Raw genomic sequence first — 19,010 nt, forward strand, 5'->3', positions numbered from 1 at the left:
GCACCTATTGAGATGACCCTATGGTTTTTATCCTTCCTTTTGTTAATGTGGTATACCATATTAATTTATTTATGGAAAATTGAACCATCCTTGCATCCCTAGAATAAATCCTGGAAGAGGTTAATGATCCTTTTAATATACTTTTTAATTTGGTTTGATAATATTTTGTGTGAACTTTCAAAGAATAAATGTATATAAATATGGTTAGTAGCTTTTGTTAGTTACCCACACTTTTCTTCTGAGAAGTCTAATACTCTGTATAGAAAATGCTATACTTCCTCTTTTTGTTGTTATCTTTTGACAAACTGTAGATTTAGAAATAGGCAAGGGGGCAGGTAAGGAGATAACTTTAAGGAGGATGGAAGAGAAGGAGACAATTGAAGATAGAAAATTATAGGGAAAGATGAGATATATTCTTGAGTACATAGGAACTATATTCTTGAATATTTAATTCAATATAAATTTATTTACACTCTTTTGATCCTACAATGTAGAAAGTGATGAGCTGTGCATACTGTAGGTAATAAGTAAAACAAGTCACATGGAATCAGGTGACTGGTTGTATCCTCTTATCTCTGTGTTCTTGTCATTCCTCTAAGAACTTCTAGGCTACATTCACAATTACATCACACTCTATAATTTGCAAAATACTTTTACCTGTATCAAATCAGGATGCCTTCAGCTATAAGTAACAATATCTAAAACAAGAAGGAAATGTTTTGGCTCATATACTTGAGTCCAGAATGATGCTGAGTTTTAGGGTTGCCTGAATCAAGTCACTCGGATGCTGTTTTCTTGCATTCTTCTGGCTCTGCCAACTTGCCATCCACCATGTGCTTACTTTATCCTTAACTTTATAGCAGTTTCTATATCTCATCTTCACACAAAGGAATATTTAGAAGAATAGAGCATCCCAGGAGACCTCAGCAAAGTATGTCCTCTTTCTCCCTGGACTGAGTTAAGTCATAAGCTAGCCTGCTTCTGAATTTCCTGTGGACTCAGCTTCCTGGAAGCACATGGGTGTATGAGAGGGGTGGATTCCAGAATCTAATCCAGTTTCCTTCAGGATGGGAGGAGTGGAAAATGGATGTTGGAAAGGCAGCCAGTAATATCCATTACATACAGTATCCAAATTGCTCTTCAACAATCAGAGGGGGAGGTGGGGCAGGTTTCTCTATTTTACAGATGAGAACACAGGAGTCAGATGGTCCTAAACCTTCTTAGCTCATATCTTCTTAGTGTTCCAGTAATTTATAATGGTGCCAAAAGAGATACATAACCATTCCATTTATAAATAATTAGGCCCTACACTTAAATATTTATATCCAACAACTAGTTAACTGTTTGAAAAAAAGTAATACACATAAATTGTAAGAAAACATTTTTATTCTTATTCTTAATCACAATTACTTACAGGTCATATGCACCTATTGGACACTTCTCATGCCTTGGAATCAGATTGGACACCACTACACTCATTTTCTGTTCCACATTTGTTTTCATGCAATACTTGCTTATTATGACTGTGGAAAGCCTAGCCCCACACCAATATGAAATCATTGATAGAACTGTAGTGCAATCTTATGTCAAAGTGTGGACTACCTCACTGATGGCTCATGTGGTGTCTGACAAATGTTGAGTTTCACTCTATGTACTATCTTCAAATTTTTAAATGTACTGAGACATCCCTTTGAGTTCACTGTGGTACCCTGGAGCATCTTGTCACACAATTTGGGAAATATCCATTTAAGTGTTTTGTCCAGACAAATAACAGCCAGGAAGAGACAGAACCGGAATTTAAACTTTAATAGTCTAACTCCAAATTTGCTCTTAAACTATTTTGGGGCCTTTCCTATAAGATCATGTTCCTGTTCCCACTCAGACTTTTCATTTGAACTCAGGGTCCAGTGAGGACAATATGACCCACTTGAAGCCTTTACAACAAAGGAAATTTAATATGGAGAATTACACTAGTGAAAAAAGAGTCAAGAAGCCCAGGGGACAGTGAGGCACCCAGATATGAACAACAGTGGGAAGCCAGCTGCACTCCTACGGCTGTGGGGATGACGAGAATGTCAGTAGAGTGGGACACTAAGGTTGCCTGGTGGAGACTTGTCCCATCATGGAGATGCAGCCACTGCCACAGACGCCTCAGAAAGGAGAGAGAGATGGAGGGGAATACCTTGATTTCTTCCCTTCTCCTGTCCCCAGTCTTCCTACTAATACCTCCCGTTGGCCAAATCTACCTGGAAACCAGAGAGCAAGGGAGCCTGGGAAGTGTAGACTCTGTGATACAGAGTATGGGGAAGGACTGGGAGTGGATTTAAGCAAACAGTCGACCAGCACTACAAAATACAGTGTATACATTTTATTCTTCCAATAATTCCTTTAACAAATATTTATTGAGAACTGCTAGGTGCCAGGTAGTGTGCTAGATGCTGGGGATATCATAACAAGCAAAATGGACCTAATTACTGCCCTTTAGGGGATGCAAGACTAACACAGGAGAAACAGAATAAACACAGAACTAGTTAATTAGAAAATGTGTTAAATGCAATGAAAGAAAATATCACAGTGCTATGAGATCACTAGTGATTTGGAGGACTAATGCAACCTTTCGCAGTTTTAAGTCTAGGTAATTGACTCTAAAGGTGTGTGTGTAGAAAGCTTGTGTTCAGGCAAGGACAGACTACATCTAGATAAAGTTAAGAGAAAGATTTCGATTCATTCATATTTTGGCTTAACACCTGCATAATGGGGCTTTATTGTTTCAAAGCTGTGTGTGTGATTGTGTATGACAGTGTGTGTGTATGTGTGAGAGAGAGAGGGAGAGGGACATAGGGAGGGAAAGAACACTACAAAGAAATATTTCTTTAGAAAAACATTCCAAGGAGCCACAGGGCTCACAGCAGCTAATCTCCATCATGCTTTCCAGGCCCCACCCCCTTCCATCTCATCATAACTTGTGATCTTAGAGGCATGAAAGAATTTGAGCCCCTCCCCAAGCCTGAACATCTCAGTTGGCGGCTTAGCCAGGCTTGGAGCACGGACCCGAGGCTACACAGAGGTGGGGGGTTTGCAGGCAGGTTTCTCACGCCGTGGCCATGGGTAGCAACAGTGAGCAGCCTGGCATTCACCCCTACAAGTCCCTAGCTGAGGATGGCCACTTTGGCTCCGTGGAGCCACCCAAAAGAGACATGAGCAGGCTCATCATGCACAGCCTGGCCATGTTCGGCCGGGAGTTCTGCTATGCAGTGGAGGCGGCCTACGTGACCCCAGTTCTGCTCAGCGTGGGCCTGCCCAGGAGTCTGTACAGCATGGTGTGGCTCCTCAGCCCCGTCCTGGGATTCCTGCTGCAACCTGTGGTGGGATCAGCCAGCGACCACTGCCGAGCCAGGTGGGGTCGACGGAGACCCTACATCCTCACTCTGGGCATCATGATGCTCCTGGGAATGGCTCTGTACCTCAATGGGGAAGCTGTTATATCAGGTCAGTGGACTGCGTAGGAGAAATTGTCCCATTCTGCAACTCAATCGGAGAATTCAGATTTCCTTATGTGACAGTCAGACCTTGGTTAGAGCTGATTATCCCTCCTAGGTTGCAATGAACTTATACCTTGGAATGGCCTAAATTCTGTGGTTGGGGAGCCTTTACTTTTAGAAACATCAGGATACATTTTTTTAATTGTGAGGATGTAAAAATAGGATAAAGCTTATCTATTCTATCAAATCAAATATTTTCACATACTTACCAATTGCAGTGTTTTTTCAGCTCATTATGCCTTATCTAGTACTTTGACAAATTAAACATCTGGCAAATAATCCCAATAATATTTACAGTAAATTACCTGTTTGCCTGAATAGGAGTTAATACTGCTCATAACTTTATGTAAAGTCTTTTAATGGGTGCAGGGCATTGGCTTGCCTGCTGAGCGGGACATTTTTGCACTGTAAATTCTGAACAGAACAAACCTGATGATTAACACTTTCTCTAGCCATTAATCAGCCACCAGTGAATCAGTATTTGGTGGTTGCACATAAAAATGTGCATGGAAGAAAAGAATAGTTAAACTTAAAAATAGCATACATTTTTAGACCATTAACTCTCAGGCCAGCAGAATTAATGATAATGAGATAAGATAACCAGTTGTCATTTGTATGTATTTAAAAGAGGGCATAAATATATAATCATAAAATATTTCCCAAAGAATTCACAAAAAAACCTGATAAGAATAGTTGCCTCTAGGAAGGGGTACTAAAGGACTTTGGAGGTGAAAAGTGGAGGGTAGGCTTAATTTTCACTTATTTTAATACTGTAGCTTTTTTTAAAACATGTGCTTGTATTATACTTGGAGTGTAATATAATTCTAACATTATCCTTAAGTGAAACTGAAAGCAAGGAAAATTATGTTTTCTTCAGTATGAGATTGTGTGAATGAATTGTGTCATATCCATAGAATGAATATTATTCAGCTGTTAAAAATTGTGAAGTTGCTCTCCATTAATGGAAACACAAAGACATGAAGAAAGTTCATTTTAGATGAGTATGTCCACTGTAATTCCATTAGTCAGTGCCCCTCAAAGTGTGGTTCTCTCATCTGCAGCATCAGCATCATTGGGGGCTATTAGAGATGCAAATTTTCAGGCCCCACCTTATACCTACTGAGGAATCATGGGAGAATCATGAAGAACCACAGAAGGTGAAGCCTAATAATCTGTTTTAACAATTTGTCCAGAGATGGTGAGGCATGCTAAAGTTCGAAGCACTGCATTAGGGCCTAGGTGCACACCTGTATCTGCATGAGTGTAAGTGCATGAGGGACATTTGAAGGATTACCATCAATGGGGGGCTGACATTTGAAGCATTTCCCCCAGCTTTTCTGTATCGCTGGAATGGTTACAATAAGCATGCATAATTTTTTAAATAGCTTACTTGAAGAGATGATTGACATACCATGAAAGTCACCATTTGAAAATGTACAACTCAGTGCTTCATTGTATTTGCAAAAGTTGTGCAACCATCACCACTTACTAATCCTACATTTATATCACCGCCAAAAAGAAACCCAGCAACCACTAGCAGTCGCACTCCCTTTTCCCTTCTCCCGGCCAGAGTCACTGCTTAATCTATGTTCTGTCTCTATAGATCTGCCTTTTCTGAACATTCACTTGCATACTTTTTAAACCCTGAAAAAATAATGAAGCTATTTTTATCTGGAAAAGCAAAGCAAAATGAAAGTAAAGGCAGATAATTTAGTGACAGGAAATTTTGGTGGAATTAAAAGGGAGGTCATTCTAAAGCAGAATTGAGGTGATGTATGTCTATTTCTCCTTTAGCTTTGATTGCTGACCCAAGGAAGAAGCTGGTGTGGACCATAGCCATAACCATGGCAGGTGTGGTTCTTTTTGATTTTGCAGCTGACTTCATTGATGGGCCCATCAAGGCCTATTTATTTGATGTCTGCTCCCATCTGGACAAGGAGAGAGGCCTCCGTTACCATGCCCTCTTCACAGGTAGGAAATATTCCAGAAAGTCTCTCTTTAAGCTCCCCAGACAGGGAGGTGCTTCTGCTAAAGCCATCCAGAGTCTCTGAGAGTAAGTTTTTTGAATGAATTGCTCAGCTGATGTGTATCATGTGGTTCTGTCATCCAGTGCCTTTCTCTAAGCAAAGTCAGCTTGTGACCAGCTATGGAGTTTATGCAAAGAAGTTTACTTCAGAACTGTCTGAGCAGCCGTTTGTGGAACTTTTACAACTGAAATGAAAAGAGGCCTTGTGCACTTCACTTTTTTTTTTTTCAATTAGTAATCTATTATCAGCATTGCTTAGGAGCTTCTAAAAATGCAGCTTCCTGGGCCTGTCTTCCAGTTATCTTGATTCAGTGGGTTTGGGAGGGGGCCCTGAAATTTGCATTTTTATGTATAAAGTACCCAAAATGATTCTGTGGCAAGTGTCCCAAAAACTATATTTAAAAACAAAAATAGAATCAAACCAAGTGAATAAAAAGACCCACATGTCTTACAGATTTCTTAGGTATATAAAGATTTGGCATTTCCTCAATCTCCTGGTTTGGAAAAAGCCATGCTTGGAGGACAGTGGGGCGATCTCTTCATTTGCTGGGGCTGTTGCCATCCCTTTTGGTTGCTGTTGGGTCATTCACTGAGAGCAATGCTAGTTATGCTCAGCAAGCATTTACTGAGCACCAGTTAGGACTGTTCTACCACAGAGGGCTTATACATAGGACTACAGCATGATCCCAGGTGTTTATATCTAGGTAGGGGGACTCTTACCAGTCTACCCGATGGATACTCTTATGTGAACCATTATTGTGGTTATGTGAACCACCCAATGGATTTATTTTATGTTTTGATATATTGTGTCTCCTCCTGTGGCCAGGTAGATCCCTGAGAAGCAGGATCTCAAGGGTTCTTCAGTTTATGTCTCCACAGCCAAGAGCAGTGCTGTCCATGGAGGCTGTGAGGTCAGTACCTGTTGTCTGAGCAAACACAGGGACAGTGAACCCTGGGAGAACAGGCTGCCCAGCACAGAGTAGTGCCTCCTCACTTAGAGAGGGTGGGAGTCCAGCTCATCTCTCACTGGCTCCTGACGGCCCTGTCTGCAGGTAGAAGGTCCCAGAACAGATTCAAACTGCATTTTCCTGCCTTAAACCCCATCATTCCTTCTGCTTTATCATAACTTGCTGAAATTAATTACAGCAAGGTCATGGGAGACATTCTGGTTTTTGAACCTGGCCCTTTGAGAATTTTATTGCTCTATAGTACTTTGGGCAATGTAGTATAACTTTCCCAGCTTACATCAGGTAGTCTTGGCCAAAAATCTTTGCTTTGCTGCCTCTGATCTTAGAAGATTGAACTCTATTTTTGGAAACTTTCCCAAGGCTAACACGTGGTAGTATTTGTGAATTTTTTTTTAATCTTGAGGTTTTCTGTTAATATTAGCATAGGATGGTCTCAGCAAACACATGTAATTTTTATATTACCTTTGTTCAAGCTCTTCCTACATCTTGTCTGAGCTTTAGTACTTATTCCTTAACTGTTTTTTCCAGTCTCTAGTCTCTATTCCAGTTCCAACTGAACCAACACACAAGCTTGCAGATTCATATGCCTCAAAGGCAGCTATGACCAGGGTGCTCTCCTGTCAGTGATCTCCAGTGGCTTCCCATTTGCCCACTGGATAAAGAACAAATTCCTAGATGGGGTTCAAAACTCCCCACAATCTGTTCCCTTCCTACTCTTCAAGCTTTACTTCCCAGTACTCCCTCCACATTGTCTGGGCTCTGAGCAATATACCAGCATGCTCCTCGGGACAGAGTCCAGGTCTGTTTACTCACTGCATTTGGTGACCTCGCACCTCCACCACAAGCCGGCGCATCGTAAGTGCTCAAACTAAATACTGATGGAACAAATGGAGGAACCTGCCCTTTCCTTTCCAGCTTTTGGGTCTTTACTCACACTGAAATTCCCTTCCCCCTTTTTTCCCTTTGGACATCAAAGCTGCTTGGAAACTTTCTTTCACACACATCCTAAGGAGAAGGCCCCTCACTCTCTTCTAAATTGCAGGCAAACTTAATTTTTGACTTAGCCAGGGACTCTACCCACAAAATAATCAGAGTGCAAAAGTATGTCAAGTGGATGAACATAACGGTATCAAGGGGGGTGGGTTAACTCCAGCAGGAAGAGACTAGAGGTTACAGTTCATCACAATATATCCTGTACTTCAGCTCCTCTTGGGGCCTGTCTAGTCTGCTCAGGCCACCATAACAGAATACCATAGGTGAGGCTGCTTAAACAGCAGCAATTATGCCCTCACACTTCTGGAGGCTAGAAGTCCAAGATCAAGATGATTGACTCTCTGGTTTCCCTGGCCGTCTTCTCATGGTGCCCTCACATGGCCTTTCCTCTGTGTGTGGACTTCTGGTGTCCCTTCTCTTCTTATAAGGACACCAGTCCTGTGGATCAAGGCCCCCCTCTTATGGCCTCATGTAACCTTAATTACCTCCCCGAAGGCCCTGTTTCCAAATGCAGTCACATTGTACGCATTCAACATATATATATTTCAGTGAAAAAAAGCAACAACTTTCCTAGAACTCCCACAGACTTGTGCTTGTGTTTCATTAGGTAGAATTTGGTCACGTGAGTACCCAGAGGCCTAGGAGTGGGACAGTTTTACACAGTCATATTTATTATGGTAGAGTTCACACTCTCCCCTGTATTATAGCTCACTGTGTATTTATTCTACAAGATTTGTAAACTGCAAGATTTGTAGAAACATGAGGGCTCACTTGGAATTCCCCATGGCTTCTAACTAGCGAAGGGGTTTTTTGGTTGGGGGGGGACATATCCCTGAGTTGGGGTTCTGTTAGTCAGGAGGAAGGGGTTTTGATTATTAACTAGGCCAAAGTTGATTCTTACCATGTAGAATACAAACACAATTGAGTATTATTCTAGAGAGAACAATAAAAGACCAAGACTATTGTAAGAGTGACAGCCAGAGCTTTCAAAATCCAATATATTAGTAATTAATTAAAAGGTATTTATATTTTAAAGTTATATTCCTGTTCACAGTTTTGCCTGCTCACACTTATTATGCTACTGCTCACACTCTCCCCTGCATTATAATTCACGGTGTATTTATCCATCTGTGGATAAAATGAAAGTTCCTGTGGCCAGGATTCTCACCTGGCCCTGGTTGGCTAGCTTACTACACACATGTGGGCAATACTTTGCTATTGACGCTATATAAAGAGCTCTGTTCAGTGCTCTGGGTGACACGGTGGCAGGGCTGCAAGGCTGCAGGAGAGCAGAGAAGAGGCTGGAGTGGTGGCAGCACCGAGGACACAGGCCCAGAGGCAGAGACTGTCTTGCTGCATGCAGACTCGCTCTGAGCGAACAGGATTCTAGTGACTGACCTGCCACCATGGAAATAAAGTTGGGTATAACCCTTTCACACCAAGAACATCTTACTGTCATTTCTTTGGTCACACTGAATCCATAGCAAACTTGCCTGGGGCTGAAACCCATTGGCAAGACACCATCTCTTCTGTAAGATTTTAAACTACAAGGTTTGTAGAAACATATTTCCCGTAGCTTCATACTGTGTTGTTAGAAGCTCTAGCGAGTACTTAGAAATAGTAGCTGTGTGCAAGGAGACGTGATTTCATAACCCTGCTTGTATTTCATGCAATTTTACATCAGGTTAAACTGCATGCACACTGCCTCAGTCAGATGAGTATGCTCATTAAGTTACCTTTGTCTCATGACCCACCCTGAATCTGAACCTCAGCCAACTGTCTCTGGTTATAAGGGAAACCCCTGTGGGTACGTGAATGGTTCAAAGTAAGTTCTTTCCCCTACTTACTCAAAGCAAATTCTTTCCTCTACTTTGCATACATGGCAGACTTCTTGAATTTACCCCAATGTGGCAGAGATGCTTATAGCCTTCTGCATGAAACTAGCATTTAAGATAAAGGCATGCTCAGTGCCAGGGCCCATTTTGATTTTCCTCATCAGCCAGATACCATTCACGTGAGGACTCCAAACATTTGAGGAAATTGAAATTCTTTTTATTTCAGAGCTGTAGTCTAGGCCCAACAATTCCAAATGCTTTGTAAATAAGTATCAAAGCCTTCATTGCCAAAATATTCCCAGCATATATCTGACGTTATTTTTGAAGGAAAGACTCTACTGACTCCCAGGGGGACATTTCACTCCTCCAGCTTCTTCTGTCTCTTACAGGTGCATCAACCCGCCCTCTGTCTCTGCTGTATGTGGTCACCGTTGTGGGTGTGGCAGGTGCCCCCTGGTCCTCTCATCCCATGCCTTCACCTCTGGGTGCATCTGGGGCTATGGAACTCACATTCATGGAAGGAAATCCCTCCTTTGTGTCAAAATGCTTCTAACCCAGCATATTTCTTCTAAATTGAGCCCAAGGCCTTGCTCTCCTTGAGAGTGGTTTCTATCCTGCTGTGGAAGGCCAGGATGAAGAAGGATGGGAACGTCAATCCCAGTTCAGATCCTGGTTCCTCCCCTCCAGTGCAGAGTGGCTTTCGTATTTCTGAGCTTTTGTTTCCTCACAAGTTGTGAAACTTGACCTGATGTTAGTTATTAATAGACTGGAAAATGCCCAGAGCAAAGAATCATTTAATAGGATTCAATACCAAATGTTCATATTACTTGATTTCCTCTATCCCCATTGGGCTTGCCAATGTTTTATTTGTAGTGACTCAGCAAGAAACTTACTCCATGTACATCTTTGGAAGAGGAATGGATGACTTGCTAGGCTCAAACTCTTTGAACTTCTCTTGTGTTTTTTTTTTACTTCAATGTAGGCATAAAAATGCTAACATATCAACACTGATTAGAAATCATTAAGGAGTAAGAAAAGAGTTAAAAATGAAGTTTTGACATGGACCCCTTTGTCCAATCCTTTTGCACAAGTAGAAAGGGGCTGCCTTTCACATTAGAGTCTGTTTCAACCTGTTTTCCTCCACAGATAATTGCTGCATGAGTGGTTTTCTTTGATCAACTGGGTTCTCTTTGAAATTTCTGCCCCTGGTGAACTTTCCCATCTCCAACAGGCAGCTTGGAAAGGAGTGGCCAAAGCAGAAACCAAGGATACAGGGATTTCAGCTTTGTGGGTGACAAGGATGACTTGGGGAAAAACAATGAGTGTCTCTAAACTGCCATTTCTTTCCCATTGGAAGGCAATCAGCATACCTCGATCTTAAAGGAAGGTTAGAGAAGGAGGCACCCAAGGGGATTTTTCCCTGATTCCGTCCTCTGCTTGAAAGCTCTTTCACCAGATACCAAATTGGCCTGGTTTGGTTCCTCACTTTGTAACGCTCTCTGGTCATGGAGCTCCTCCTCAGTGATGTGTCCATCATTAACTGACAATATGTTATTTTCGTATTTGTTTTTTGCTTATTTTCTGCCTGTCTAACCAAAATATAGGCTCTGGAGGGCAGGAATATTATCTTTCCAGTTCATTGCTATAGCACCAGTACTTAGAATAGCTCCCGGAATATGTGCAAGAAATATGTCTGAGACAGATCTCCTATTTTAATATCTTCATTTAACCTTTGAGGAGGCTGGGTTGCAAAGAAGTCAAGTGATTAACTCAAGGTCACACATCTGGGAAGTAGTAAACTAGACTAGGTGTGAAGACCAAGCAGTCGACAAGCCAACCAGCCAGCCAAAGACATGGTTCATGTTTTTGTCTAGATTTCTCTAATGGCTGAACCCCCAGAGAAAGTTTGTTTGCAGATAGTTTATTTGGGAAAGGATTCCAGAGAGTGAAAGCGAGGGAATGGTGGAGTGGTGCGAGGCAATCAGTGCAAGAAGCATTGCCGAGTTGACCTTCTCCTAGGAGGCCATCCTGCATCTCCCCAGGAGCCTAATGAAATGCATCTCAGAACTCTATATGGGGGATCAAGGACAGAGTATTGATCCATTGGCTCCAGTGGCCGTCGGCTAAGGGTAGTTCCGGGGGTGTTAACCTTGCCCTTGTGGGTGCTGACTCCCACTTGGGTGTGGGTTCCCTCGGGCAAGCGGCGGAGTGAAGAGGCCCAAGCTGGCTTAGAGGTGGCCACTGCAGCAGCTGCTGGAAAGAGGGGTGGGGTCAATGAGAGGGCCTGCTGTGTTACACAAGGGCCAATTTAGTTCATGACTTCCAGTCCTGAGCATTTTTACTCTAACACAGGTGCTCCATGTTACTTGGTCACCATTAAGAGGAATTAAAGCATTTTGAAAAGTACTCAGCAATTCTCTTACAGTGAAATGAGCTATTGCAACTCAGAACTAAAATATTAGTTCTGTAGGCTTAAAGAAAACTCCAGGTAATCACAAATGGCTCCAGAAGCAGGCCAGTTAATTGCCTGACCTTGCAGTCATTTCTAATCCTTAAGAGACAACAGTCAGATTGTATGTGTCATGCCAGAAAATGAGAAGTGTCAAGAACCTTATCTGAACTAGGGTAGCGATAGTCATTCATATGCTCAATTCAAGAAATCTGCTTTGAGTAAACCGGTGGAATAATTAATATGGATACTCTTATGTGAACCATTATTGTATTAGACACAGCAGCACATATTAGCAGTGCTCAGCAGGTGCACAAATTGTAATCTCAGTTCATTTGCCCTCTTTGGCAAATACACTCCTCTGTTCTCTGCATTAATTTGTTTAATTAAGGAGAAGTTTATGATTTGGATATTACTTTACTACATATTTGCTAGCTGACAGCATAGCTAATGCTCAGTAATGGAAGGTGTTAGGTGAATCTTTATGTCTGAAATGGGTGTGAATCCCAAACCCCGAACTTAATTTAATTGCTTCTGTGTTGCACCACATTGCCACAGGATGGTAAAAACTTAGTTTCACTCAGTTTGGAATGTTCTCCCAACCACTTTCCTTCAGGGTTGCCTCTAAGTTCTGGGGGCTTAGAGGTAAGGCCTTGGGGGCAGGAAGGATCTGGGTTTTAGTGTCATGTGTTCACACTGGCGTTTACTGGAATGTCCATTGTCCCATTGCATCTCAGTGGTCAGACTGAACTGGTTACAGTTGAATTATCTCTTGTTATCACCTGTTAGGCCCCTTAAGAACCCCAGGGTTCTTGCTCCCTCCATGCCGTTCTGCTCTCCCCATGGTGAGCCAGTGCGAGGTAAACTCTGTGAGCTGCAAATTCTTTGTGCTTGTCTCTAAAATGGAGATAAAAATATGTTGATTATCATTATTTATGGTTCAATATTTGCAAGTTCACCTACTCACTAAAATTTATTCATCATGCCCAAACCAATCGTTGTAGTTCATTTTCAGTCATTTGCAAACAAATGCAGAGTATAGGGGAGAAAATTTGTTACCCAATTCGTTTGTTCCCACTTGAGGTAGATCAAGATGACACTCCGCCTTCTAGTTTTGGATCTCATACCATAAACAAGTGTTCCTTCCATGGTATATTTAGTGCCAAATTATTTGCATATCTGTTCTTTTTTTGGGTGATTTTGCTATTTAAAATGGCCCCAGACATAGTGCTGAGGTGCTGTCTGGGGTTCGTAAGTACAAGAACCTTGTGATGTGCCTCAGGGAGAAAATGTGTGGGAGAGGTTCTGCTCCCTATCCCCACCCTCCAACCCCAGCTAGGCCCTGAGAGCAAAGAGAAGAACCACCACCGCTTTAGGGACTCACGGGTATGTGGGTCACATCATGAACGTTCTGCCTGATCTGGGAAGCCGTGCTCTTAATTCACATTTTCTACTGGATCTTCTGTCTATACTATTGGAGCCTAAGGACTTTTGAAACTCAGTAGCCAGGAGACACATTCTTGTTTCTCTGCTTTCTACTTTCTTTCTCTTCCTCCAAAACAATGAGGCATTCTGGCTCAGCTTGAAAGTGAAGGAGGGGCCCAACAGGGCAAGGAATACCACGAGTAGTGGTGGCTAGATGGAAACAGTGGTCAATACTTTAAATATATTGCCTTTGAAGAGAAAAGTTGCCTTGTAAATCTAAAGAAATGTCAGTCTGCATTTGGCTTGTGTCTTCTCTCTTTGACCTGATGAGTCATTTTGCATCATTTTCTATTGATTTTCCTTATACTCTAAATGTCTAAGAGGGCAGGTCACATCTGTCTGTTCATGCTGTGTCCTAGCACAGTTCTTAGAGAGAGTTGGTTCTTTGTCAATTTCTATAGATAAACGAAGGGCTCAAGGATACACATACACACTCATACATGACCTGTAGTTGATACTTATGTTAATTCTCCAGTATTAGTTGTATGTGTTGGGGTAGGTATGAATCATACCTAATCTGACATTTTCATTGCTGTTTTGAATGTATTCTAATTACCCTCACAGACCCCATGGGAATGTGGGGAATATTTTTCTTCATATTGAGGTGAAATAGCTAGCCGCGCACTGTTAGCTCTCTTGACTTGAACTATTTCTCCACCAGAACGTGGACTGTTAACCCATACACCTGAAACAGGCAGGCAATTATAGGCACATGGTAGGTGCAGAGTTTTACTCAGACTCTCTTTAGATTCCTCAGCCCTGTAACTCCCCAAATTCCACATTTTCCTATTTTTTTTGTGGACTAAAGAAAAAATGCCTATTTCTGTATGCTTGGATTTCTTCCAGGATGAGCCATTGTTCACCTTGCATCAGTAGTTATGACATATAACATTTGTCTGCCACTCCTTTCCTTCTCATGAGGTTGCTCTGGACTGAGTGTAACAACACAGCCTGACTCTGTGAAGAAAGAGCTGCTGGACCACTTGTGGGCCCGGTGTCCAGGTGTCTTGCCAATGGGTTTCAGCCCCGGGCAAGTTCACTCTGGATTCAATGTGACCAAAGAAACGACAGTAGAATGTTCTTGGGGTGAAAGGGTCATACCCAACTTTATTTCCATGGTGGCAGGTGTGGGGAAGTTGGGGTTCCTATGGCCAGGATCCTCACTGAACTTAAACCACCTGATGATGTAACTGCCTGTTGCTAGGCTACCACTTCCATACCTTTAGGCAATAAGCTATTATTGTGCTATATAGAGAGCTCGGCCCAGTGCTCTGGGTGGAGGCAGAGATGCTAGTGCTTGACCTACCGCTGGAGAAAAGCCAGTTAATAAACCCTTTCACCCCAAAGAACGTTCTGCTGTCAATTTCTTTGGTCACACTGAATCCATAGCGAACTTGCCCAGGACTGAAACCCATAGGCAAGACACAGGTCAATCTCTAGATCCCATCTACTCAGAGCGAGTCTGCATGCAGCAAGCCGGTCTCTGCCTCTGGGCCTCTCTGCCCACACAGCCGTCCCAATCCCTGTCCTCGGCGCCACTCCTTTCCTTTTCATGAGGTTGCTCTGAACTGAGTGTGACAACACAGCCTGGCTCTGTGAAGAAAGAGCTGCTGGACCACTTGTGGGCCCTGGTGTCCAGGTGTCTTGCCGTGCCACCGTGTCACCCAGAGCACTGGGCAGGCTCTTTATATAGAGTCAATAACGATGCATTGCCCACACATGTATAGTGAGCTAGCCAACCAGGGCGAGGTGAGAATCCTGGCCACAAGCACCTTCACTTTATCCACACCAGGCTCGTTACCTGATGTGGCAGCAGATGTCCTTTGGATGCTGCAGCTTATGGTTTGTCCAATAGCCTGGTGATTTATTGCAGGGGCTCCTGCTGATGTTGGCAATAGAGATAAATGCAGTCTGGATGTGGATATGGGAGCTATTATTAGCCTTCATTGCAGCTAGGATGACTAGGCCTTGTTTTGGAGACTATCTTTGAATGAAATCCTCAGCTTCAGCAGAGGCAGCTAAAAGGGAAGCATCCAGTGAATTCCTACAGCCCTCTACTGGCCCTTGTTGTATTGAAGGTGTAAACAGATAGTGTTTAAGTGGTTCCTTCCAGAGTTTTAACATGATGCCTACTAGGATAATTATGCCGATGGCCCACTGTTCTTTCAGGGCATGTTCCATTGTAACTTTCAGCTGTAACCCACAGTAGCTTTGAGACAAACACAACAGTTTTGCCTGTTGTGGTTTTTTCCCCCTCCCTAAAAGTAGAGAGGACTGGAAGTTCTCTAAGTTACTTGTAGCATGTGTTAAAGTTTTGCTTAACTGATTAATGAGGGAACTGACAGGGAAGACATAAAGATCAGTTTTCCCAAGTTCTGGTGGTGAGTTTGTGTGTGTGTGTGTGCGTGTGTGTGTGTGTATGTGTGTGCATGACTTGCAAAAGAAAAAATATTAGCTTAGTCACAAATCAGATTAACCTTCTACAAAGCAATAAAGCTGTAACTCCTCTGTACATTTGGAAAATTTCTCTATCAGGCTATAGAATATAATACAAATCATAGAGCCCTTTGCGTGTCTGCAAATTAACCTTAACTTTACAGGATTGCACATCATTGCATTTTATCAGTTCTGGATTGTTGCTCAAACAGCCTGTGACAGCACAGTCCAATTCCCCAAGTAGAAATGCAGGATCTCCAGCCCTGCCCTAGATCTTTAAAATCAGAATCTGTGCCATAGATTGAATATTTGTGTCTTCCACTGCCTCCAATTCATATACTGAAAACCTAATGCCTCATGTGATGGTATTAAAAGGTGGACCTCTAGGAGGTGAATCGGTCATGAGGATGGAGTGCTCATGAATAGGTTTAGTGTCCATTATAAAAGAGACCCCAGGATCAACAGAGGTGAGGCTTAGAACCTCACCCCCCCTGTTCTGAGAGAAATCTTCTGCATCCGTGGATGTTTCGTTGCCCTTGTCTAGCTTGGATTAATACTTAGTCTATAGGCACACACCTGATCATCTACATTTGCCCTCTTATAGTACTAAACTATGTTTTCTACCTTTATCTTGCATCTACCTACCACTTCAGCATTTTATTAAAAATAATAATAATAATAATAATAATAATAAGGGAGAAATGTGGGATTCACATATAAATCAAGTATAAAAATCAAACAAATATTCATATTTGACCTGATTGTTTATAGTTCATTATGCGTGATCAAAACCGAAAGTTTCTGTGATGACTGCCCTTGCACTGTTCACCATGTAAGAACTTATTCACTATGTAAGAACTTGTTCACCATGTAAGAACTTGTTCGTTATGCTTCAGAAGATTGGAGACTGATGAGAATTAGGCTTGGGGTTGATTAATGATTGTGCATTGAGTCCCCTACACAGAATTGTATTGTTGTTAACAACCATTTGATCAATAAATATGAGAGATGCCCTCTCAAAAAAAAAAAAAAAAAAAAAGAGACCCCAGGGAGCTTTATCACCCCTTTTACCATGTGAGGACACAGCATGAAGACAGCCCTTTGTGAGCCAGGAAGGAGGCTCTCACCAGACCTGAATCTTCCAGTGCTAACATCTTGGGCTTCCCAGCCTCCAGAACTATGAGAAATAAATGCTTGTTGTTTACAAGATTTTTATTTAAAATTTTTTATTAAAAAATTATGGTATTTTGTTACAGTTGCCTGAACAGACCAAAATCATCTGCATTTTAGTTAGACATCTATATGATTTGTGTGCACATTAAAGTTTAAGAACTTTGCTCTAGACTGATATTTTAAAAATCAAGCACTTATAATTTTTAATCTTTCCAGGTTTGAGATACACTTTTCTTCCACAGCTCTTGCCACACACCATACTAGGTCAGTTGTTAGCCCAGGTCTAGGCAGATTGTCACCCTCAGTACAGTGATTGCCTCCTCCTGCTTCTGGGTGAGGCTTTGGAATTAGAGTTTCTGTAGGAAGCCAGCGGGCACCCAGGTTTGGCCCTGGTTCTGCCACTATATGTGTAAGTGCTTTGCATGTATTGTCATGTTAACCCTCAAAATTCATCTGAGGAAGCGTCACCACCATCATTTCTCAGAGAAGTGCCCAGGGTCATGTTACTGACTGAGATGCTGTTTTTCCCAGGCCCATGCCTTTGAGGTCACGAAGAATGAAGCCAGCAGACAAGAGTACGGAGCAGCCAGCAGCATTTCTAATAAGGAGTGAAAAGGAAAGAGAAAGACTTCCTCTAACTGGGAGGGGCTCCAAGATAGGATGCTGTCAGAGCTGCAGTGTCTAGGGTTTATAAGCACCAAAACAGAGTAAATCACACAGGTGGCTGGGAGTTGTTGCTAGGGCCTGTTGCTATGGCTGAGCTAGGATTAAAGGAAAAGAAAAACTCCCTTTTTTCCTCAGGTTGATTTTCCCAGATGTCCAGGACAAGGCTTCTTGTTTACTGCAAAGCTTTGACTGTGACTTTACCTTACCAAGGCCTTGAGCTCTATCTTCCTGTATCCCACTAATGCTTGCCTCAGTCACATGACTAGAAAGCACACAGATAAGAATGAAATGAGGGATAATTCCATACCCCTTCTTTTCATACTGTCTCCTATCCGTTAAGCACTATAGTTCATGGCTTTCTGACTTAGTTCAACTGGACAAGTTTCAAACATCCTTCTACCTCTAAAATCTTTGGATTTATTGATATAGCAAACTCTTTTGGACTTCATTGCTAATTAAAGGGATCCTATAATAATTATTAATAACATCATTGATATTGATACCATTAACTGGTATCACCAATAATAAATAAATAAATACATTTATTTCTTCAGAACTCCTCTGTACTCTTTGAGTATCCAGACCACATTTCAAACTTACCATTTATTACAGTTTTTTTAGTTATCTATTTCTTCCACTTGGAACTGCCTCCTGGGGAAAGAAGGGATGGGTGCTTTCTCTTATTTATGTTTATATCCCCACAAGTTAGTAGAATTCTTTACATATATATAGTATTCGATAAATATTTATCAAAGTGCACTAACCAGTGGACATAAAACTGGATCAGGAAACCCTCCAGTTATAGGATTCAATTGATCTAACATAAATTCCATCATTATATTTGTATCTATATATTTATAGTAATAAAATAAAAGTGGAGGATTTATCTCACATATCAGTTCTTTCAAATGGGCAGGAGTCTTCTGTTCTATATTTTTGCAGCTCAGCTCAGAGGAACTATATGTTTGAAGTAAAGAGACATAAATGGTAGGAGAATTAAATGGCAATATGACAGCCATTGATCTGGTTACAAAGGAAAAGTAATTACAAAAAAGGAATTTGTGAGTTTTTCAAAAGGTTAATTCAGATCAACAGTTCTCAACCCAGGGCCATTTGGCCCCATGGGGGACATTAGTCAATATCTGGTGACATTTTTGGTTTTCAGAACTGGTGGGGAGATTTTTCCTGTGCACCTAGTGGGGAGAGGCTAAGCAACCTATAAAGCACAGAACAGCCCTCCACAAGAAACGATTATCCAGCCCCAAATGTCAACAGTATAAGACTGAGAAATCCTGATTCAGATAGACCCTTGAATAGTGCTGGGTATTTAGTACATTCTTATTGGCTGATTGCTTGACTCAGCACATGACCTCCGACACCCTGAGCATCTCCATGACTGCATAATTACCTAATGGTGACCCAGAGGCAACACTCATC

General features: G+C 41.9%; 1 protein-coding gene across 1 annotated transcript in view; it reads left to right on the top strand.

Moving 5' to 3' along the window:
- Window positions 1-2,500: 2,500 nt before the first annotated feature.
- Window positions 2,501-19,010, top strand: part of SLC45A2 (solute carrier family 45 member 2) — a 31,561-nt gene continuing 15,051 nt past the window's right edge. The window contains exons 1-2 of the mRNA XM_036884964.2: window positions 2,501-3,489; window positions 5,337-5,513. Of these exons, the coding sequence (XP_036740859.1) occupies window positions 3,105-3,489; window positions 5,337-5,513 (562 nt within the window). The 5' untranslated portion in view covers window positions 2,501-3,104. The remainder of the gene's footprint in view (window positions 3,490-5,336; window positions 5,514-19,010) is intronic.

This window comes from Manis pentadactyla, chromosome 2, assembly GCF_030020395.1.
Source record: "Manis pentadactyla isolate mManPen7 chromosome 2, mManPen7.hap1, whole genome shotgun sequence".
NCBI classification, from domain to species: Eukaryota; Metazoa; Chordata; class Mammalia; order Pholidota; family Manidae; genus Manis; species Manis pentadactyla.